At 42.8% G+C, this 19,646-nt stretch overlaps 1 protein-coding gene across 4 annotated transcripts in view; it reads right to left on the bottom strand.

Annotated features, from left to right (window-relative positions):
• Positions 1–19,646, bottom strand: part of CCDC88A (coiled-coil domain containing 88A) — a 303,481-nt gene that overhangs the window by 182,156 nt on the left and 101,679 nt on the right. For all 4 annotated transcript variants that reach the window (XM_069768845.1, XM_069768841.1, XM_069768844.1 and 1 more), the window contains exon 3: positions 5,573–5,681. In XM_069768845.1, coding sequence (XP_069624946.1) covers positions 5,573–5,681 — 109 coding nt within the window. The remainder of the gene's footprint in view (positions 1–5,572; positions 5,682–19,646) is intronic.

The raw sequence follows: 19,646 nt of genomic DNA, 5'->3' as shown, positions 1-19,646 counted from the left end.
TACAACACCATGGCGCTAGAGGAAGGCTTTGATTTCCACCTGGGTAAGGGGACTCCTAACTTGCCTCCAAGCCAGCCTGACACTGCCTGGCCTGTGATCTGGTGCCCTGGACTGTGGCTGCCTGAAGACTTCAGTAAACAAGGTAAACAGACTGCAAACCTCATTCTTTACTGCACCATTCACCATCTTCCATCTACACACCGGGAGCCCTAGGGATATACTTCACCTGTGGGAAGTTATACCGTCTAGCTGCCATAACATCACCCCAGAGGACCCCTTAAAGCAGCGTTGGTCCTCACTGACTGAATACCACAGGTGGCGTCACGAACATAAACTTTACTCCCTTTAAAGACCTTCTCCCTTTTACATGAGCGCCATGGGCCACCGGCCGGGTTGCCACCATGACATCCCCCTGTGAAACACCGGACCCGGTACCGAGCACCCCACGGCCTGGGCGGGGCGACTTGCATGCAGCCGCAGGGACTCGAACATAGTATTCGAGCATGCCGAAGTCACTCGGTTAGCACCCAAGCACACTCCGATAACACCTTATCTGTTGTGAATTCTGTTGTCGAACTCCCTCCTGTGGTCGTGAATGGTACTTCGGCGAGTTCTGTCTATGGGCTCCCTCTGGTGGCTGTGAGTGAAGCTGCTGCTTCTGAGGTTCCTTACACAGGTGACCTGGTTTATCCTTTGGTTGGCTGTTCTATTTAACTCCTCTCAGATCGTTACTCCATGCCAGCTGTCAATGTTTTTGCATTGGTTCAGTTCGCTCCTGGATCTCTCTGGTGATCTGCCTTCTCCTGCAGAAGCTAAGTTTCTGATAGTCATTATTTGTTCCCTGTTTTCTTGTCCAGCTGGTTTTCATGATTTTGTCTTGCTAGCTGGAAGCTCTGGGATGCAGAGTGGCCCCTCCGCACCGTGAGTCGGTGCGGAGGTCTTTTTTGCACACTCTGCGTGGTCATTTGTAGGTTTTTGTGCTGATCGCAAAGTTACCTTTCCTATCCTCTGTCTATTTAGTAAGTCTGGCCTCCCTTTGCTGAAACCTGTTTCATTTCTGCGTTTGTGACTTTCATCTTTACTCACAGTCAATATATGTGGGGGGCTTCCTTTACCTTTGGGGAATTTCTCTGAGGCAAGGTAGGCTTTATTTTCTATCTCTAGGGCTAGATAGTTCTTAGGCTGTGACGAGGCACCTAGGTCTGGTCAGGAGCGCTCCACGGCTATTTCTAGTGTGTGTGATAGGATTAGGGCTTGCGGTCAGCAGAGCTCCCACATCCCAAAGCTCGTCCTGTATGAGGTTTAACTATCAGGTCATTCCAGGTGCTCCTAACCACCAGGTCATAACACTTATCTGAGAACACGCTCTCATCACTAATTTTAACCAATAAAAGAAATCTGTTAACTTGTAAAGTGTCTCTTGCCTAAAACATAACAGAAATGTGACAAAATGTTTGACTTTTTTTTCCTAATCACTATCTAAATTATAAATAAAAATTAGAAATCTTGCAATTTTCATACTGGCCACGAGGGCTATTCTAAACTCATAATGCCTGCTAGGTATCCATGGTACATCTGCAGCAACAGACTCAGTCAGAGGCTATCTTTTGTATTGATGCATCTAATGAGCGTGTGTAAACGTCACTGTGTAGGGAGGAGGAGCAAGGAGAGTAATGACTGGTGGATCCTGTGTCATCAGCTGCGCATAGAGCTGTTACCCATCATTGTAATCATGCCTGGGATGATAATGAGAATGCTGAAAGGACAGGAAGTATGAATCTAAAAAAGTCCTGGTGGCCAGTGAGAAAATTGCAAGATAATTAATTTTGCTGTGTTCTTTTTTTTTAATACAGAACATGAAAAAACATTGCCACTTTTGCCTTTTTAATTAGAAAACACATGTAACACAAAAACCTGATTTAAATAGGTCATTTTCCGACAACACAGATCCTTTAAGTATGGTTTTTCATTTACTAATTGACAAAGTATGATTTATCTACAAGTGCTTCTCACTAAATAAAAATATCATCAAACAGTTAATTTATTTCAGTTCTTCAATGCAAAAAGTGAAACTCATATTATATAGAGTCATTACAGAGTGATCTACTGAATTTCAAGTGTTTATTTCTGTTAATGTTGATGACTATGGCTTACAGCCAATGAAAACCCAAAAGTTATTATCTCAGTAAATAATAATAATGATAATAAGCGTTTAAAAAGGTCCCTTAGTATATTTCAGTAGGCTCCACAATCATGTGAGAAGCACTTGTACTTTTAAGGTAGTGTTGGTTGGAGTCTATGGACGTCAGAGGGTGAATCCAATGTATTCAATCCTCTATAATACTGCTGTTCCCCTGCAGCCACCACTTCATCTAATTTATGACCAATTTATAACACTAAAATTGGTGGAACAAACCCAACTGAAAACATAGGCTTCAGAAGAAAAACAGATTTAGACTCGAAAGGAAAAGTATATTAAATTACCAGTAATATCCGTTCCCAGACTATAGAAAATGTACCAGTGAGACTGGATAGGTATGTAATTTAATAGATTGTACTATTCCCCGCAGCAGGCTGGTGTCCAGATTTCCTCTCACTTCCCCACATTTATTATACAGATATGCCTTTGCCATGTAACAATACAGAAAAGACATTATTTATAAGGAACATGTGGTCACTTAAGATTCTGGGCAACAGACGTTAAATCTTAGAGAATGTCTCATGTTTATGGGTCATATAAAATTCACTTGTGCAAAATCTATTTTTATAGGTGTCATTTTTAACACTTTTATATTTATTTTTATATGTAAACAGTTTAAGCTTTTGCCAAACTAAAGAGAACCTGTCACCAGATTAAAACTGGTCAATTTTGCTCTTACCGGTAATTTATTTCCAGGGCTCCCTTGAATCATTTTTTGTGTTTTGAAAATCCAACATTCTTATCTAGTGCTAATTTTTATAGTCTCTACCAATATGGTGTGGCTCAAAGGTTAATTCTGAAAAGCAGCATAAATACATCCCCCGCCCCAGAGGATCCTGTGAGACAAACCCCCTTACTGGAGACCATAAAAGGGGGAATGGACCACAGGGTACGGTAATTGTGCTAAAGACAGGTTTTCAGAGGATCTTTAGGACCAATAATCAAAGAATCAACGAGAGTAAATCCAGAGTAAACAATGCCACTTTTGACCTGTCGACATGTCCTTTTTGTATGCAGTGTATATACATTGAACAAAAAAGCAACATTGCATATTGTTTTGCATTAAAGGCGTTGTCCAGACTTCCAGTCCAGAATTGTAGCCTATGTCACTGCAGACTTGTGAATCCTTACGTCATGCACACTGCGTGCTGTGAGGATTCTCCGATATAGGGATCGGTAGGCACATGACTGCAAGTATTTGATTTGCCTATATACAGTCATGTGCTGACTAGATGGGCGCGGCCTCAATCAATGCAAGTCAATTGATAGAAGTCAAATACAATCTAGAAAGAACGTGGCGTAGAGTGTGAAAATCGCATACTTGCAGTCACATGACGACCCACTCCCGGTGAATTCTCACAGTGCGGGCGCTGTGAAGATTCACAAGTCTGCAGTCATGTAGTGTGACTGCAGACTTTTAGCCTAAGGCAGGACCACTGCTTTAAAGTGTTCTATCATTTTCTGCACAGATCCTATGCAGAGCTATGTGTCTCCTTTTCTTTACAAAAGAAGCCGACTTGCATTCTGGTCACTAAACAGTATATGGAGTTAAACTGTTTTCACTTCTAGCGATTCAAAGGATGTACAAACAGATGATAGGTGGAATTGTCTGGTATCGGACCCCCACCATCTTATTTTGATGACCTATGCTAATGATAAGTGATCAATATAAATATATTGGAAATACCCTTTTTACATTTTTCTTCTTCAAATCAATTTTTTCTTGAAAAATGAAAACTACAATAAAGTCGTCCATTGTCACCTAAAGGAGATGTTTTATTATTCAGATTATAAGCAAAAACATTTAAATTTTTTTATGAAAATTTTCCCTCAAGGATTTCTGAGAAGTCAACTTGACATAATTTTTAGTATCTTATAGAATAAGTTGCATTTTTCTTCCATCAAATAGTATGCATAATACCAAGCAAAAATGAAGTGTATACTAATAGAAAAACTGAAAACAGCAGTATGTAGGACATTAACGGGGTAATTTTAGCATAGCTCTTATCCGACAAGTTCATCGTGCTCTGGTGGACCGGGTCCACCCAGGTTCCCAATGGTTCTTAAAGGGAACCCATCAGCAGGATTGTGCTGAGTAACCTAGAGAGAGTGTCAAGTTGATGCCGTTATACTGATTACAATGATACCTTGGTTGATGAAATCCGTCTTGTGGTTGTTGTTTATTCTGTATTTGCAGTTTTCAGTTAATGAGATTCCCATGCGTCAGGTTGGCCTGTGCTGTCCTGCTTAGCTATTCATCTGTATGGCTTATGACAGGTCACTGATCCCTCAGTGACCTGTCCCCTATTTTTCTTACTGAATAGAATATAGTTTTAAAAAAAGAACATGGTCACATTCAGCAGGTAAGCGCCAGAGATGTAGCATGATGTGGTGGATAATATGTATATTTTTGTTTTATTTAGACATATAGTATTGTTTAAAAAAAAAAAATGTAAAAATTATCAAAATGGCGCTGGCAGCCAAGCCTGCATGGTAGCAGCTAATTTGTTCCAGGAGATGCTACTCCGCAAGCATCAGGTGTCATTTTGTCAGAGAAATAAATATTAGGATTCATCAAGATGGCGCCAATGGCACCTGTGCGGTAGCATTGTTCAGATAGATGCCGCTCGTGCCATCTTGATGAAGTCTAATTTTTTTTATCTGCCAAAATGGCAGCGGTGCCTGCACAGTAGCATGTATCGGAATACGATAGATGTTACTGTGCAGACACAGCCGCAGGAGCCATTCTGAATAAGATCATTTTGAAGGATTAGTGACCTGACATAAGCCATACAGATGAATATCTAAGCAGAACACCACAAAAAGACCCCCCCACAAGTCGCCCTGGAGCATGAGAATCTCATTAAGTGAAAATTGCAAATAAAGATCAGCGTCACACTGATCTGTTCGGTGCTGTAATCCCGCGCATGCACCATGCACGCGTGCAGTTACGTGAACCAAGTCCACCCTTTTATGGGGCAGTGTCTGCATTGATCCTCTACATAGGCACTAGCGATTCCTGTGCAGAAGATCAATGCAGACACTGCCCACAGGAGGGTGGACAAGGTTCGCTAACCGCGCGCTCGCATGGCACATACACGGGATTACAGCGCCGAACAGGTCAGAGTGACGTACATGCCCCAGAGCCTGGAAGAAATCATAAACATAAAACATTATAAATTTAATTTCTCAAGATCTACACCGCAGCTATGAGGCATACAGGTATGACTGGTTTAACCATTTTATTACCTGCATGCCCATAGTAATAGATCAAAATCGTCCAGGGGTGAAAGATTCCCTTTAATTATACAGAGTAAAATGATAAGGATAGCTGTCAATAAAATAATGTAAAGAATAAGAAAAAATAATTACCTGATAATAAGACTTGATTTGTTTCACCAGGACGGATAAGTTTTGTATTCTGAGGGAAGAATCATTATTGATCTTTTTGTAAATTTTTTGATTATCTGCTTTAGGGTTTCTGAAAAACAAAAAATAATAATACCATTAACTTCATTTTATTAGGATTTGTATTTGTAGATTACTTAAAACACCACAAAAAATGAAATACATATGGTGGAAAATATAATAAGTCAATCAACACACAGCCTAACACATTCTAATAACCATCCTAAAAGTGGTGCTCAACTAGCGTGCAAATTCCCAGTAGTCAACAGTAAGTTGTCAAGTGAAACAAGTATTGAACACATCACCAATTTTCTGAGTAGATATATTTTCTGAAGGAGCTATTGACATGAAATTCTCATCAGATGTCGGTAACTAACCATCCAATTCACACAGGCTAAGAAATCAAACCATAGATGTCCATAAACTAAAGTTATGTGTAATAATGAGAAATGACACAAGGAAAAAGTATTGAACACATGAAAAAAGAGGCGCAAAGAGCCTTGCAACACCAGCTGAAATCTATCAGTAAAAAGAAAGTAATTCTGCAACTTAGTGAAAAATAATATCAGCTGGTTCAACTAATGGCCTATAAAAAGGTGTCTCATCAACAAGCTTACACACAGAAACATCTCAAGATAGGTAAAACCATTGAGCCTTCTCAAAACCTTCGCAACTTTATTGTTGCAAAACATACTGATGGCATTGGCTACAGATACATTTCTAAACTACTGAAAATCCCAGCGAGCATAGTTTAGGCATAATCTGAAAGTGGAAAGAACATCATTTCACCATAAACCGGCCACAACTAGCTCCTTCCCTGCAAGATTTCAGACAGAGGAGTTAAAAGAATGATCAGAAGAGTTGTTCAAGGGTCATCTGAGGAGAGCTACAGAAAGACCTGGAATCAGCAGGTACAATTGTTTCAAAGAAAAACAATAAGTAATGCACTCAACCTCCATGACATGTATCACGCTCACCACGCCACAAAACTCTAGTGTTGAAAAAAGCATGTTCAAGCAAGTTTAACCCCTTCACAACCTTGGGATTTTCAGTTTTTGCATTTTCGTGTTTTGCTTCACTTTGCCGAAAGCCAAGACTTTATTTTTCTGTCAACATGGCTGTGTGAGGGCTTGTTTTTTGCAGGACGAGTTTTACTTTTGAATGACATCTATTATATCACATAGCGTACTAGAAAACGGGGGGAAAAATTCAAGTGTGGTAAAATTGCAAGAAAAAAAATGCAATTTCACAATTGTTTTTTTTGTTTTCTGGCATGCCATTATGATTATCCAGGTCAATACGAGTTCACAGATGTCAAACATGTATAGGTTCTTTTTTTTTGGTGAAAAAATTCTAAAATTTGTAAACAATAAAATAATATAATGGCGCCATACTCCAAGAGCCATAGTGTCTCCATTTTTCGGGATCTGGGGCTGGGTGAGGGCTTATTTTTTGTGCACCATACTGACATTTTATTGATACCATTTTAGGGTAGATATGATGTTTTGATCACCTGTTGTATGTTATTGTAATATTATGGTGTCCAAAAATAGTAATTCTGGAGTTTTTTTTTTTTTTTCTCACTACGCCATTTACTGATCGGATTAATTCATTTTATATGTGTATTTTTTCATTGTTTTATTTTGAACATAGCAAAAGGGGAGTGGTTTGGACTTTTATATTTTTTTTTAGATTTTTAAAAAACTTTTTTTTAATACTTTCTTCTTGCTTCAATAGTCTCCTTAGAAGACTGGAAGCTGCGATCTTTTGATCGCTTGTGCTACACATAGCAGAGCTTCAGCATGATTGGACAGCATGTATCAGCAGACAAAGGTATTCTTTGGCGCGGTTTGCATCAAATTCTTAAAAATTTCAGGCATATGCTCTTTATTTTTGTATTAAACCTATTTTGCAAATTGTTTTTGCAAAAAAATTGTATGTTCCCCCAAAATGTCACAAAATTTCTCTAAAAAATTTGAGCATATATAAAATCCCTCTGGGGGGTGGCTGGAGTACATTTTTGTAATAGTTTGCAACTTTTAAAAAAGTCACAATTGGTGAACCAATAGCATCTAGAAAGCCTAAACCCTGTACTCTGCCCTTTTTGACAAACATAACAAAAAGAAAACTATCACGACATTGATGCAGGATATCCAGGGTTTAGGGCCTCCCCTCTATCCATAAAGCTAGAGGTGCCCTAGCTATCCCTGGTCCCCAATTAGATCTGATGGTGAAGACGCCGGGGCCACATGCTTTGCTGAGCTCCTAAATCAGCCCTTATCTTTCCCCTCCCCCATCCAAGGAAGTGGGGAGTTGTAGTGTATAAGCATACACAAACCCGACTAACAACGGAAGACATATAGGGATAACTGAAAATACCAATCATACAAATATGCACTCACAAACAAAGTGGAACTCTGGGTAGTAAAGGAAGAAAAAAAAACAATTAGGAGAGAATGAGGATATGCACTCAGACAAATCACCAAGGAACAGTCTTCTCAAAAGCACTGCAAATGTCTCCTCAAAACAACCAACAACTCTATCTCCAGAACCAGGCAGTATGAAAGCACCACTGGTCAAAGATGGGAATATATAGCAGAGGGGAGTGGCCAACACTGAGAAGCTGAGACCATCAAAGCAGGAAAGCTCCATGAGCTCTCAGCTGAACAGATAAACTCCTGCACTGCTAGCAGCAACCGGCACTGTTTAATATGATGTTGAAGTGCTTCTAATCAGTGCAGGAGTATGTGGAATCAGACACCTCAGTCTTCCAGACCCTCTCAGTAAAGGTAAACCCGTGGCAATCAGATCTCATAAAATAGACTTTAAAAAGGAACATATTTTTAGAACAATAAGGCGCTAAAGAAAAACAGGGAAAATTCACTAAAAATGAGACTAACAAAAGTCCATTGCAATTGCCAAGTCAACATAGTCTGACATGTGAAGTGTCTGTTCTCAATTGTTGTTATCCTGTCATATGGCAAGGCTTGTTAAAGGCTTGATATGTACTTTTAGGGCTGCTAATGTCAATTATCTGTTGCAGTCCTGGTAAGATTTGGTCATGGACAGATCTTTAAAGTATATTTTCTCTGAAACACGGGAACGGTTCAGAGAATAATATATCTGGCTGCATTCGTGTATCCAGGCTATGATTCATGCTGCCTACGTTTTGGGCAGCATGAGCATGAATCACTTGACAGGTTCCCTTTAAATCTCCAAACATGTATAAAAAGCTACAAGTAATACAACACGTTTTTATCTTTGTACTTATTGTGAAATGCTTGCCCAAGTCCAGCGAGCCTGGTATTATAATCCAATATAATATCACAGATGTACAAATTAATAGATACACAATCTTAAACTAATATCACTGAACAAAGTGAATTAGAATGATAAAATATAACCTTTATTATAAAATGTAAAGATAGTGATTACGATTCCATCGTGCTTATTTGAATCCAATAAACCCAGAATAAATATTTTACACTATCTAAAATGTAAAAAAAATTAATATTTCCTTCATACGATGCATTAAATTGCTCAAAAACATGAGAACAATCATCGATACAGTCTTGGTGACATCTATAAATGTTGGTTTATTTGGCCTGTTCAAAGGACAGAATCCTACCAGCAATAATGCAGGGATCCAAGATCATTTAGATGTAATTAAAGGCTCGTAGCCACAAAGACTTTTTATTGTGGGAGAAGGTGAGAAGGATCCAACTGGGTTTTGTCAGCATGAGGCACTGTCACACAGTCTGGTGGTCGCCTGACAGCAGCAAATCAAACGGACAACAAGAGCAGCACACAAAGACAGAAGAAGCCAAATTGACAAGATGGATCGAAAGGAGGTTACAATCATTAATACTCTCAATGTGAAACAAACCTGCTGATGTATGGAGGGAGATTTATAGCAAATCACTAACTACTTTAAGTTTTACAGCTTCCAATAAGTTACGGTAACTTTGAAAACATAATTCACATTGTTACCCTTTACGATACGATACGATACGATACACTTTATTGATTCCGTGGGAAATTATGGTATCACAGCAGCACAACTTAAATCATAAAAATCATAAAGGAATTACATAGTTGACATGACAGTTTGTTGACAGAAGAACATTATACATTAGAATAGGACATACTCAACGAGTGAACTGAAATGTAGAGAAATAAGTAGACATTCACCTTGGTGGTTTAACCCTAATGTTATTGTTGTACATTCCCATGGCAGTTGGCACAAACGATTTCCTATATTTTTCCTTCTTACACCTCAGAAGTATTAGCCGGTTACTGAAGGTGCTCTTCTGTCTCATGAATAGCTCAGATAGAGGATGTGCATTATTGTTCATAATTGCCTTACACTTTTTCAGAGTTCTTTTCTCCACTACCTCCCCAAAAGAGTCCAGATTGCAGCCCACAACAGAACTTGCCTTCTTAATAATCTTATTCAGCTTATTAGCATCAGAGGCCCGCACACTACTACCCCAGCATGTGATTGCAAAAAAGATGGCACTTGCCACCACAGACGGTAGAACATTTCTAACATTTTGCTGCACACATTAAAAGACCTCAGTTTCCTTAGGAAATACAATCTGCTCATCCCCTTCTTGTAGACAAACTCTGAGTGGCATCTCCAGTCCAGTTTGCTATCCAAATGGACCCCCAAATATTTTAACTCTCCACCTGCTCTACGTCCTGACCAGCAATAGTGATCGGTAAGCATTCCAACTTAATCCTGCTATAGTCGGCCACCAACTCCTTGGTTTTCTTAACATTTAGTTGTAGATCGTTACCATTGCACCAATCCACGAAATTCGACACCACCCTTCTATATTCCTCATCCCCCTGATCTCCCCTAATGCATCCCACAACCACGGAGTCATCCGAAAATTTTTGAAGGTGGCAAAGTTCAGATTTATACTGAAAGTCTGAAGTATACAGTGTGAATAGAAAGGGCGCAAGCACCGTTCCCTGGGGGGCACCTACACTGCTCAATAATCTGCTTGACACCACTGCTCCCATCTGTACAAACTGTGGCCGATCTGATAGGTAGTCAGTTATCCAATTTCTCATCCCCTCCTCAACCTTCATATCAGTCATCTTTTTGTGTAGTAAAAGTGGCTGCAGGGAGTTAAATGCACTCGAGAAATCGAAGAACATCGCTCGCACCGTGGTTCCGTCAGTCTCCAGAAATGAATGTACCCTATGTAACAGAGAAAGAATAGAATCATCCACCCCCAATCTATGTCGGTAGGCAAACTGAAGGGGATCGATAAAAGCATTGACCCTTGGTCTTAAGTGAGCAAGCACTAATCTTTCCAAGGCCTTCATAGCATGAGATGTTAAGGCTACAGGACGATAGTCATTTAGTGTTGCAGGAGAAGAAGTCTTGGGTACCGGCACCAGACAGGAAGTTTTCCATAACACAGGTACCCTCTGTGTTTGTATACTTCCATTAAATAGGCGCGTAAAGACAGTACACAGCTGGTTTGCACACACTTTAAGGACACGTGAGCTGAGTCCATCTGGTCCTGCTGCTTTACCAATGTTAAGTGACTTAAACTGCCTCCTCACATCATTTGTGGATACTCTAAAATTAGTCTGCTCATCCTCCAATATCGATGTTGCAGAATTTGCACCCAATTCCCATCCACTATCAGTTGGCAGTACACATGTACTGCTAAATTTATTGAAATACTCATTCATCTCATTAGCCTTGTCCATTGTTCCTGGATCATTTTCAGGCCTCAGCTTAAGCCCAGTCAGTAACATAGTAACATAGTTAGTAAGGCCGAAAAAAGACATTTGTCCATCCAGTTCAGCCTATATTCCATCATAATAAATCCCCAGATCTACGTCCTTCTACAGAACCTAATAATTGTATGATACAATATTGTTCTGCTCCAGGAAGACATCCAGGCCTCTCTTGAACCCCTCGACTGAGTTCGCCATCATCACCTCCTCAGGCAAGCAATTCCAGATTCTTCCCGCCCTAACAGTAAAGAATCCTCTTCTATGTTGGTGGAAAAACCTTCTCTCCTCCAGACGCAAAGAATGCCCTCTTGTGCCCGTCACCTTCCTTGGTGTAAACAGATCCCCAGCGAGATATTTGTATTGTCCCCTTATATACTTATACATGGTTATTAGATCGCCCCTCAGTCGTCTTTTTTCTAGACTAAATAATCCTAATTTCGCTAATCTATCTGGGTATTGTAGTTCTCCCATCCCCTTTATTAATTTTGTTGCCCTCCTTTGTACTCTCTCTAGTTCCATTATATCCTTCCTGAGCACCGGTGCCCAAAACTGGACACAGTACTCCATGTGCGGTCTAACTAGGGATTTGTACAGAGGCAGTATAATGCTCTCATCATGTGTATCCAGACCTCTCTTAATGCACCCCATGATCCTGTTTGCCTTGGCAGCTGCTGCCTGGCACTGGCTGCTCCAGGTAAGTTTATCATTAACTAGGATCCCCAAGTCCTTTTCCCTGTCAGATTTACCCAGTGGTTTCCCATTCAGTGTGTAATGGTGATATTGATTCCTTCTTCCCATGTGTATAACCTTACATTTATCATTGTTAAACCTCATCTGCCACCTTTCAGCCCAAGTTTCCAACTTATCCAGTAATTTCATTCCTGACCAAACCTCCCTGGTATTATTGTGGGACAGTTTCTTTTCAAGTTTAATTCTGAAGGCTTCCTGGGCCTCCTTTATTTTATGCTTCAATTCATGCTGTATCATTTTAATTTCCTCTTTGTCACCTAGTTTAAATGCCTTTTTTTTTTCCTGTTGAGCAAATGCTTCAATTCCTTTGTTATCCATGGCTTGTTGTTTGCAAAACACATAATCTTTTTAGTCGGCACCAACATATCAGTGCAGAAGTTAGGGTACCGTCACACTATACGATTTACCTACGATCACGACCAGCGATACGACCTGGCCGTGATCGTAGGCAAGTCGTAGTGTGGTCGCTGGGGAGCTGTCACACAGACAGCTCTCCAGCGACCAACGATGCCGAGGTCCCCGGGTAACCAGGGTAAACATCGGGTTACTAAGCGCAGGACCGTGCTTAGTAACCCGATGTTTACCCTGGTTACCAGCGTAAAAAAAAAACAAACAGCACATACTTACATTCCGGTGTCTGTCCCTTGCCGTCTGCTTCCCGCACTCACTGACTGCCGGCCGTAAAGTGAAAGCACAGCACAGCAGTGACGTCACCGCTCTGCTCTGCTTTCACTTTACGGCCGGCAGTCAGTGAGTGCGGGAAGCAGATGGCAAGGGACCTGACGGACACCGGAATGTAAGTATGTACTGTTTGTTTTTTTTTACATTTACGCTGGTAACCAGGGTAAACATCAGGTTACTAAGCGCGGCCCTGCGCTTAGTAACCCGATGTTTACCCTGGTTACAAGCGAACGCATCGCTAGATCGGTGTCACACACACCGATCTAGCGATGCCAGCGGGAGATCCAGCGACGAAAGAAAGTTCCAAACGATCTGCTACAACGTACGATTCTCAGCAGGATCCCTGATCGCTGCTTCATGTCAGACACAGCGATATCGTATGGATATCGCTGGAACGTCACGAATCGTACCGTCGTAGCGATCGAAATGGCACTGTGTGACGGTACCCTTAATGTAGTCAGTCACTCTACCAACCACTTCGTTAACATTTGTATACTCGTCCATTGTCCCAAGCAACACATCCCAGTCTGTAAGATGAAAGCAATCCTGCAAAGCCTGTTCATTTGTTGGACTCCACATTCTAACTGATTTAATCATAGCAGGCTGTTTTCTAACAACAGGTTGGTAGACTGGTGACAATAGTACAAGATTGTGATCAGACTTCCCCAAGGGCGGCAGTGTAGACGATGAATAAGCATTCTTGACATTCCCATAGAGTAAGTCCAACGTTTAGATATAAGATCTAGTTCCTGACAAGTTGATACTATATGTAAATACATACTCACTGTCTACAATGCTATGCTCTACCTCAGGCAATTAGATTAATTCCCAACATCATTATTTAAGTATCCCCTAGGTACGTCATTCTAGCAGGGACCCAGTTTTGGTTATTTTAATGATTGGATTGTAAAGTGCTGTGGAATACGTTGGAACTATATAAAAGGTTACTATATGTATTTATATAAGGATATGATGAAAGCTAAATTATCCTCTATGACCTTCCATCTCACCCCTCCAAGAAATCCTTAATTAAGTTGCCTAAATATTCCACCATTCCCCTGGTTGCGTTTCTGCATCTGCCCTCTGCCAATCCTTCCAATGGCTCCTCGTTGCCCAAAAAGCCCAGATCAAAATACCAACGACTTCCAAGGCCAACCATAATCTGTCCACACTACACATCTCTGACCTAATCTCCAGACTAGAGTTGAGCGACCTTGACCTTTTTAGAGTCGAGCCGGGTTTCGCGAAACCCGACTATCTCAAAAGTCGGGTCGAGTGAAATCGGCCGATTATGACGTAAAGTCGGGATCGACCGAAACACGAAACCCAATGCAAGTCAATGGGGCAGCATAGTCGGCAGTGAGTGGGGGCCAGGAAAACACCTAGAGTGCCCATTTTAATGTCAAAACCATCCATCCTTCTTAATGAAGCTTGTCAAGCGTAATTTACCTTATAATAATTGGAAGGCATTTGAAATTGGGGGTCATTTGGCTAAAGTTGTGGTGGGTAGGGCTGGTTCAAGTAATTAGTGGGCCCAGGAAATCTGGACCACGTCACGGCAGTGGAGCAGGGAGAGGTAAGTATTTCAACTTTGCAAGTGCTGTGAACCTGAGCAAGCAGGGGGGGCTAACTCGTTGGCATTGGCACTGGCACAGGGCCCCTCAAAGTACAGCGGTGTGTTTGCACGGCGGGGGCGCCTCCCACCGGCAGCAACACTTTTGCGTACTATGAGAGGCCCTGTGCCAGTGACGTCGCCAACTAGTATTCCTCCCCCCCACCTGATGAAGGAACCTGCACTTTCATCTGCACCTTCCTCTTTGTCCCCGTGTAAGGTGGTATGGTATGCGGGAAGAGCAACCTGACTTTCAGCAGGGTCACAATGTTGTTGTGTAGCGTGCACGGGGAATGTTGCGTTATGGGTCAATGTACCAGCAGACTCATCTATCACTGGCTGGGCAATGGGCAGGATGAGGAGGAAACACAGATATAGGCCCAAAGAATAAAGTTGGCTAAATGCAGTTCAAAATTGGTAACACAGGAATAACCAGGGGGCATTGCAGTGGAGGACAACTGGAATGAGAGGCTGACACAGAGAGTAGGCCCAAATCAGTAAGTAGTCGAAATGCAGTTCAAAATTGGCAACCGTAGTAAACAGGCGGCACAGCTTTGTTCAGTGGAGGAGAACAGCAAGGAGTGGCAGACACCGATAGTAGGCCCCAACCCAACTAGTAGGCAAAATGCAGTCTAACATTAACAACTACTTAACGAGCGCCTGAAAACGGAATTTCAGGACAGGAAACCAGGAGAACAGCAAGGAGTGGCAGACACCGATAGTAGGCCCCAAACCAACTAGTACGCCAAATGCAGTTGTTCCGTTTAACCACAATTTAATGAGAGCCTGAAGATAGAAGTTCAGGAAAGGCAACCTGGAGAACACCTTGGAGTGGAACACACCATCTCTCTACACCCCATACCCAATTTGTAGGCCTAATGCAGTGTAGTTTCCAAGAACTACTAAACGAGAGCCGGAAGATCGAAGCTCAGGAAAGGCAACCTGGAGAACACCTTGGAGTGGAACACACCATCTCTCTACACCCCATACCCAATTTGTAGGCCTAATGCAGTGTAGTTTCCAACAACTACTAAACGAGAGCATGAAGATCGAAGCATTGGCGAGGAAACCTGGGGAACACCTTGGAGTGGAGCACACCATCTCTCTACACCCCATACCCAATTTGTAGGCCTAATGCAGTGTAGTTTCCAAGAACTACTAAACGAGAGCCGGAAGATCGAAGCTCAGGAAAGGCAACCTGGAAAACACCTTGGAGTGGAACACACCATCTCTCTACACCCCATACCCAATTTGTAGGCCTAATGCAGCGTAGTTTCCAACAACTACTAAACGAGAGCATGATGATCGAAGCATTGGCGAGGAAACCTGGGGAACACCTTGGAGTGGAACACACCATCTCTCTACAGTGGAACACACCATCTCTCTACACCCCATACCCAATTTGTAGGCCTAATGCAGCGTAGTTTCCAACAACTACTAAACGAGAGCCGGAAGATCGAAGCTCAGGAAAGGCAACCTGGGGAACACCTTGGAGTGGAACACACCATCTCTCTACACCCCATACCCAATTTGTAGGCCCAATGCAGCGTAGTTTCCAACAACTACTAAACGAGAGCCGGAAGATCGAAGCTCAGGAAAGGCAACCTGGGGAACACCTTGGAGTGTAACAAACCCTCTCTCTACACCACGGAAGGGCTGATTCTTAGGAAGGAAGGCTGTCGGAAAGAAGCAGGGCGCGTCCGAGGGTGATTATATTCTTATTAGGTATATACTCACCCTCGGACGCGCCCTGCTTCTTTATTTGTAATGAATGTTTATTTGCAATGTGGTTTTGACTTACTCTATTTTTTTGGTAAATAATGATTTTATTATTTTCATTGTTTTGCATCTTCTTGGCAATAATATAAAGAAGACGCGACAGGACAACACTCGGTGGATGCCATATCTGTGTTTAAAATTGAAAAAACCTTTCAGTTAACTACTTGCAGGAGAAAGTTATTGTAGCTGGTGGCCATTTTTAGTACTGTACCAGATTTTTGTTGTATGTGTTTGTTTTTAATGTTAAAATGTCTGCATTTGATATCTCTCCAGTATTTTCTTTTTTATAAGCAAAATACTTATTTTTATATTTTCTGATGTTGGTTCCAGGGGTACATGGGCAGCAGTGGTGTGGTCAGTGGAGGCCTAGTGGAAGGAGTGACCGCAGACAGGCATCGAAGGCCTAAAATAATAACACATGGCTGTAGGCAATTTTAAATTGGTTCCAGGGGTACACGGGCAGCAGTGGTGTGGTCAGTGGAGGCCTAGTGGAAGGAGTGACCGCAGACAGGCATCGAAGGCCTAAAATAATAACACATGGCTGTAGGCAATTCTAAATTGGTTCCAGGGGTACACGGGCAGCAGTGCCCTGGTCAGTGTAGTAGTAGTTGAAAGAATGGACCGCAGACAGGCATCGAAGGCCTAAAATAAAAAAATTGGGCTGGCTGTAGGCAATTTTAAATTGGTTCCAGGGGTACACGGGCAGCAGTGGTGTGGTCAGTGGAGGCCTAGTGGAAGGAGTCACCGCAGACAGGCATCGAAGGCCTAAAATAATAACACATGGCTGTAGGCAATTTTAAATTGGTTCCAGGGGTACACGGGCAGCAGTGCCCTGGTCAGTGTAGTAGTAGTTGAAAGAATGGACCGCAGACAGGCATCGAAGGCCTAAAATAAAAAAATTGGGCTGGCTGTAGGCAATTTTAAATTGGTTCCAGGGGTACACGGGCAGCAGTGGTGTGGTCAGTGGAGGCCTAGTGGAAGGAGTGACCACAGACAGGCATCGAAGGCCTAAAATAATAACACATGGCTGTAGGCAATTTTAAATTGGTTCCAGGGGTACACGGGCAGCAGTGCCCTGGTCAGTGTAGTAGTAGTTGAAAGAATGGACCGCAGACAGGCATCGAAGGCCTAAAATAAAAAAATTGGGCTGGCTGTAGGCAATTTTAAATTGGTTCCAGGGGTACACGGGCAGCAGTGGTGTGGTCAGTGGAGGCCTAGTGGAAGGAGTGACCGCAGACAGGCATCGAAGGCCTAAAATAATAACACATGGCTGTAGGCAATTTTAAATTGGTTCCAGGGGTACACGGGCAGCAGTGCCCTGGTCAGTGTAGTAGTAGTTGAAAGAATGGACCGCAGACAGGCATCGAAGGCCTAAAATAAAAAAATTGGGCTGGCTGTAGGCAATTTTAAATTGGTTCCAGGGGTACACGGGCAGCAGTGGTGTGGTCAGTGGAGGCCTAGTGGAAGGAGTGACCGCAGACAGGCATCGAAGGTCTAAAATAATAACACATGGCTGTAGGCAATTTTAAATTGGTTCCAGGGGTACACGGGCAGCAGTGCCCTGGTCAGTGTAGTAGTAATTGAAAGAATGGACCGCAGACAGGCATCGAAGGCCTAAAATAAAAAAATTGGGCTGGCTGTAGGCAATTTTAAATTGGTTCCAGGGGTACATGGGCAGCAGTGGTGTGGTCAGTGGAGGCCTAGTGGAAGGAGTGACCGCAGACAGGCATCGAAGGCCTAAAATAAAAACACATGGCTGTAGGCAATTTTAAATTGGTTCCAGGGGTACACGGGCAGCAGTGCCCTGGTCAGTGTAGTAGTAGTTGAAAGAATGGACCGCAGACAGGCATCGAAGGCCTAAAATAAAAAAATTGGGCTGGCTGTAGGCAATTTTAAATTGGTTCCAGGGGTACACAGGCAGCAGTGGTGTGGTCAGTGGAGGCCTAGTGGAAGGAGTGACCGCAGACAGGCATCGAAGGCCTAAAATAATAACACATGGCTGTAGGCAATTTTAAATTGGTTCCAGGGGTACACGGGCAGCAGTGGTGTGGTCAGTGGAGGACTAGTGGAAGGAGTGACCACAGACAGGCATCGAAGGCCTAAAATAATAACACATGGCTGTAGGCAATTTTAAATTGGTTCCAGGGGTACACGGGCAGCAGTGCCCTGGTCAGTGTAGTAGTAGTTGAAAGAATGGACCGCAGACAGGCATCGAAGGCCTAAAATAAAAAAATTGGGCTGGCTGTAGGCAATTTTAAATTGGTTCCAGGGGTACACGGGCAGCAGTGGTGTGGTCAGTGGAGGCCTAGTGGAAGGAGTGACCGCAGACAGGCATCGAAGGCCTAAAATAATAACACATGGCTGTAGGCAATTTTAAATTGGTTCCAGGGGTACACGGGCAGCAGTGCCCTGGTCAGTGTAGTAGTAGTTGAAAGAATGGACCGCAGACAGGCATCGAAGGCCTAAAATAAAAAAAATTGGGCTGGCTGTAGGCAATTTTAAATTGGTTCCAGGGGTACACGGGCAGCAGTGGTGTGGTCAGTGGAGGCCTAGTGGAAGGAGTGACCGCAGACAGGCATCAAAGGCCTAAAATAATAACACATGGCTGTAGGCAATTTTAAATTGGTTCCAGGGGTACACGGGCAGCAGTGGTGTGGTCAGTGGAGGCCTAGTGGAAGGAGTGACCGCAGACAGGCATCGAAGGCCTAAAATAATAACACATGGCTGTAGGCAATTTTAAATTGGTTCCAGGGGTACACGGGCAGCAGTGGTGTGGTCAGTGGAGGCCTAGTGGAAGGAGTGACCACAGACAGGCATCGAAGGCCTAACATAACAAAAATGTCAATACAATGGTATTGTCAGTGGCAGGCATTGAAGGATGTCAGCGCATAGACTAAACATTGGTGGAGCTGTGAGATAATTTTGCAAGTGGTAGAGCACTGTTTGAGCTGGGGTGGGGGGAAACTGTCTTGTGGCCGGCGGTACAGGCCCAGGGCCCCTCATATTACAACGGTGTGTCTGACGTTGGGTGCGCACCACCACCGCCAGAGACACTTTATTGTACTAGGAGGGACCCAGTGGCAGTGCCGTCGACCAAAAGCGGGCTCACCCACCTCTTCAGACAAACTGCACTCTCACGGGTGCTGTCGCCAAGTGTCGATACCACGGCCCCGTGTGGGGAGTTTGGCCATTTAGTGAGGTGTAAACATGTCGTATGCTGGACAATCAGGTGCAGAAAATTACGAGATTGGAAAAGGCATTCAGAATAGTCCACAGGCAAGACCTTTTCATAGGAAAGCTAGGTGTCAGCCGGGCAAGGTGGGGCAAAAGATTTCGAAATCCAGTTGTGGTTCATTTTAATGAAGGTTAGATCATCTACATTTTGGGTAGCCAGACGAGTCCTTTTTTCTGTTAGTATTGAACCTGCAGCACTGAATACTCTTTCTGATAGGACAC

This window comes from Ranitomeya imitator, chromosome 5 (assembly GCF_032444005.1).
Source record: "Ranitomeya imitator isolate aRanImi1 chromosome 5, aRanImi1.pri, whole genome shotgun sequence".
NCBI lineage: Eukaryota > Metazoa > Chordata > Amphibia > Anura > Dendrobatidae > Ranitomeya > Ranitomeya imitator.
Note: the sequence above shows the minus strand (reverse complement) of the source record. Positions and strands in the feature narration are given on the sequence as shown.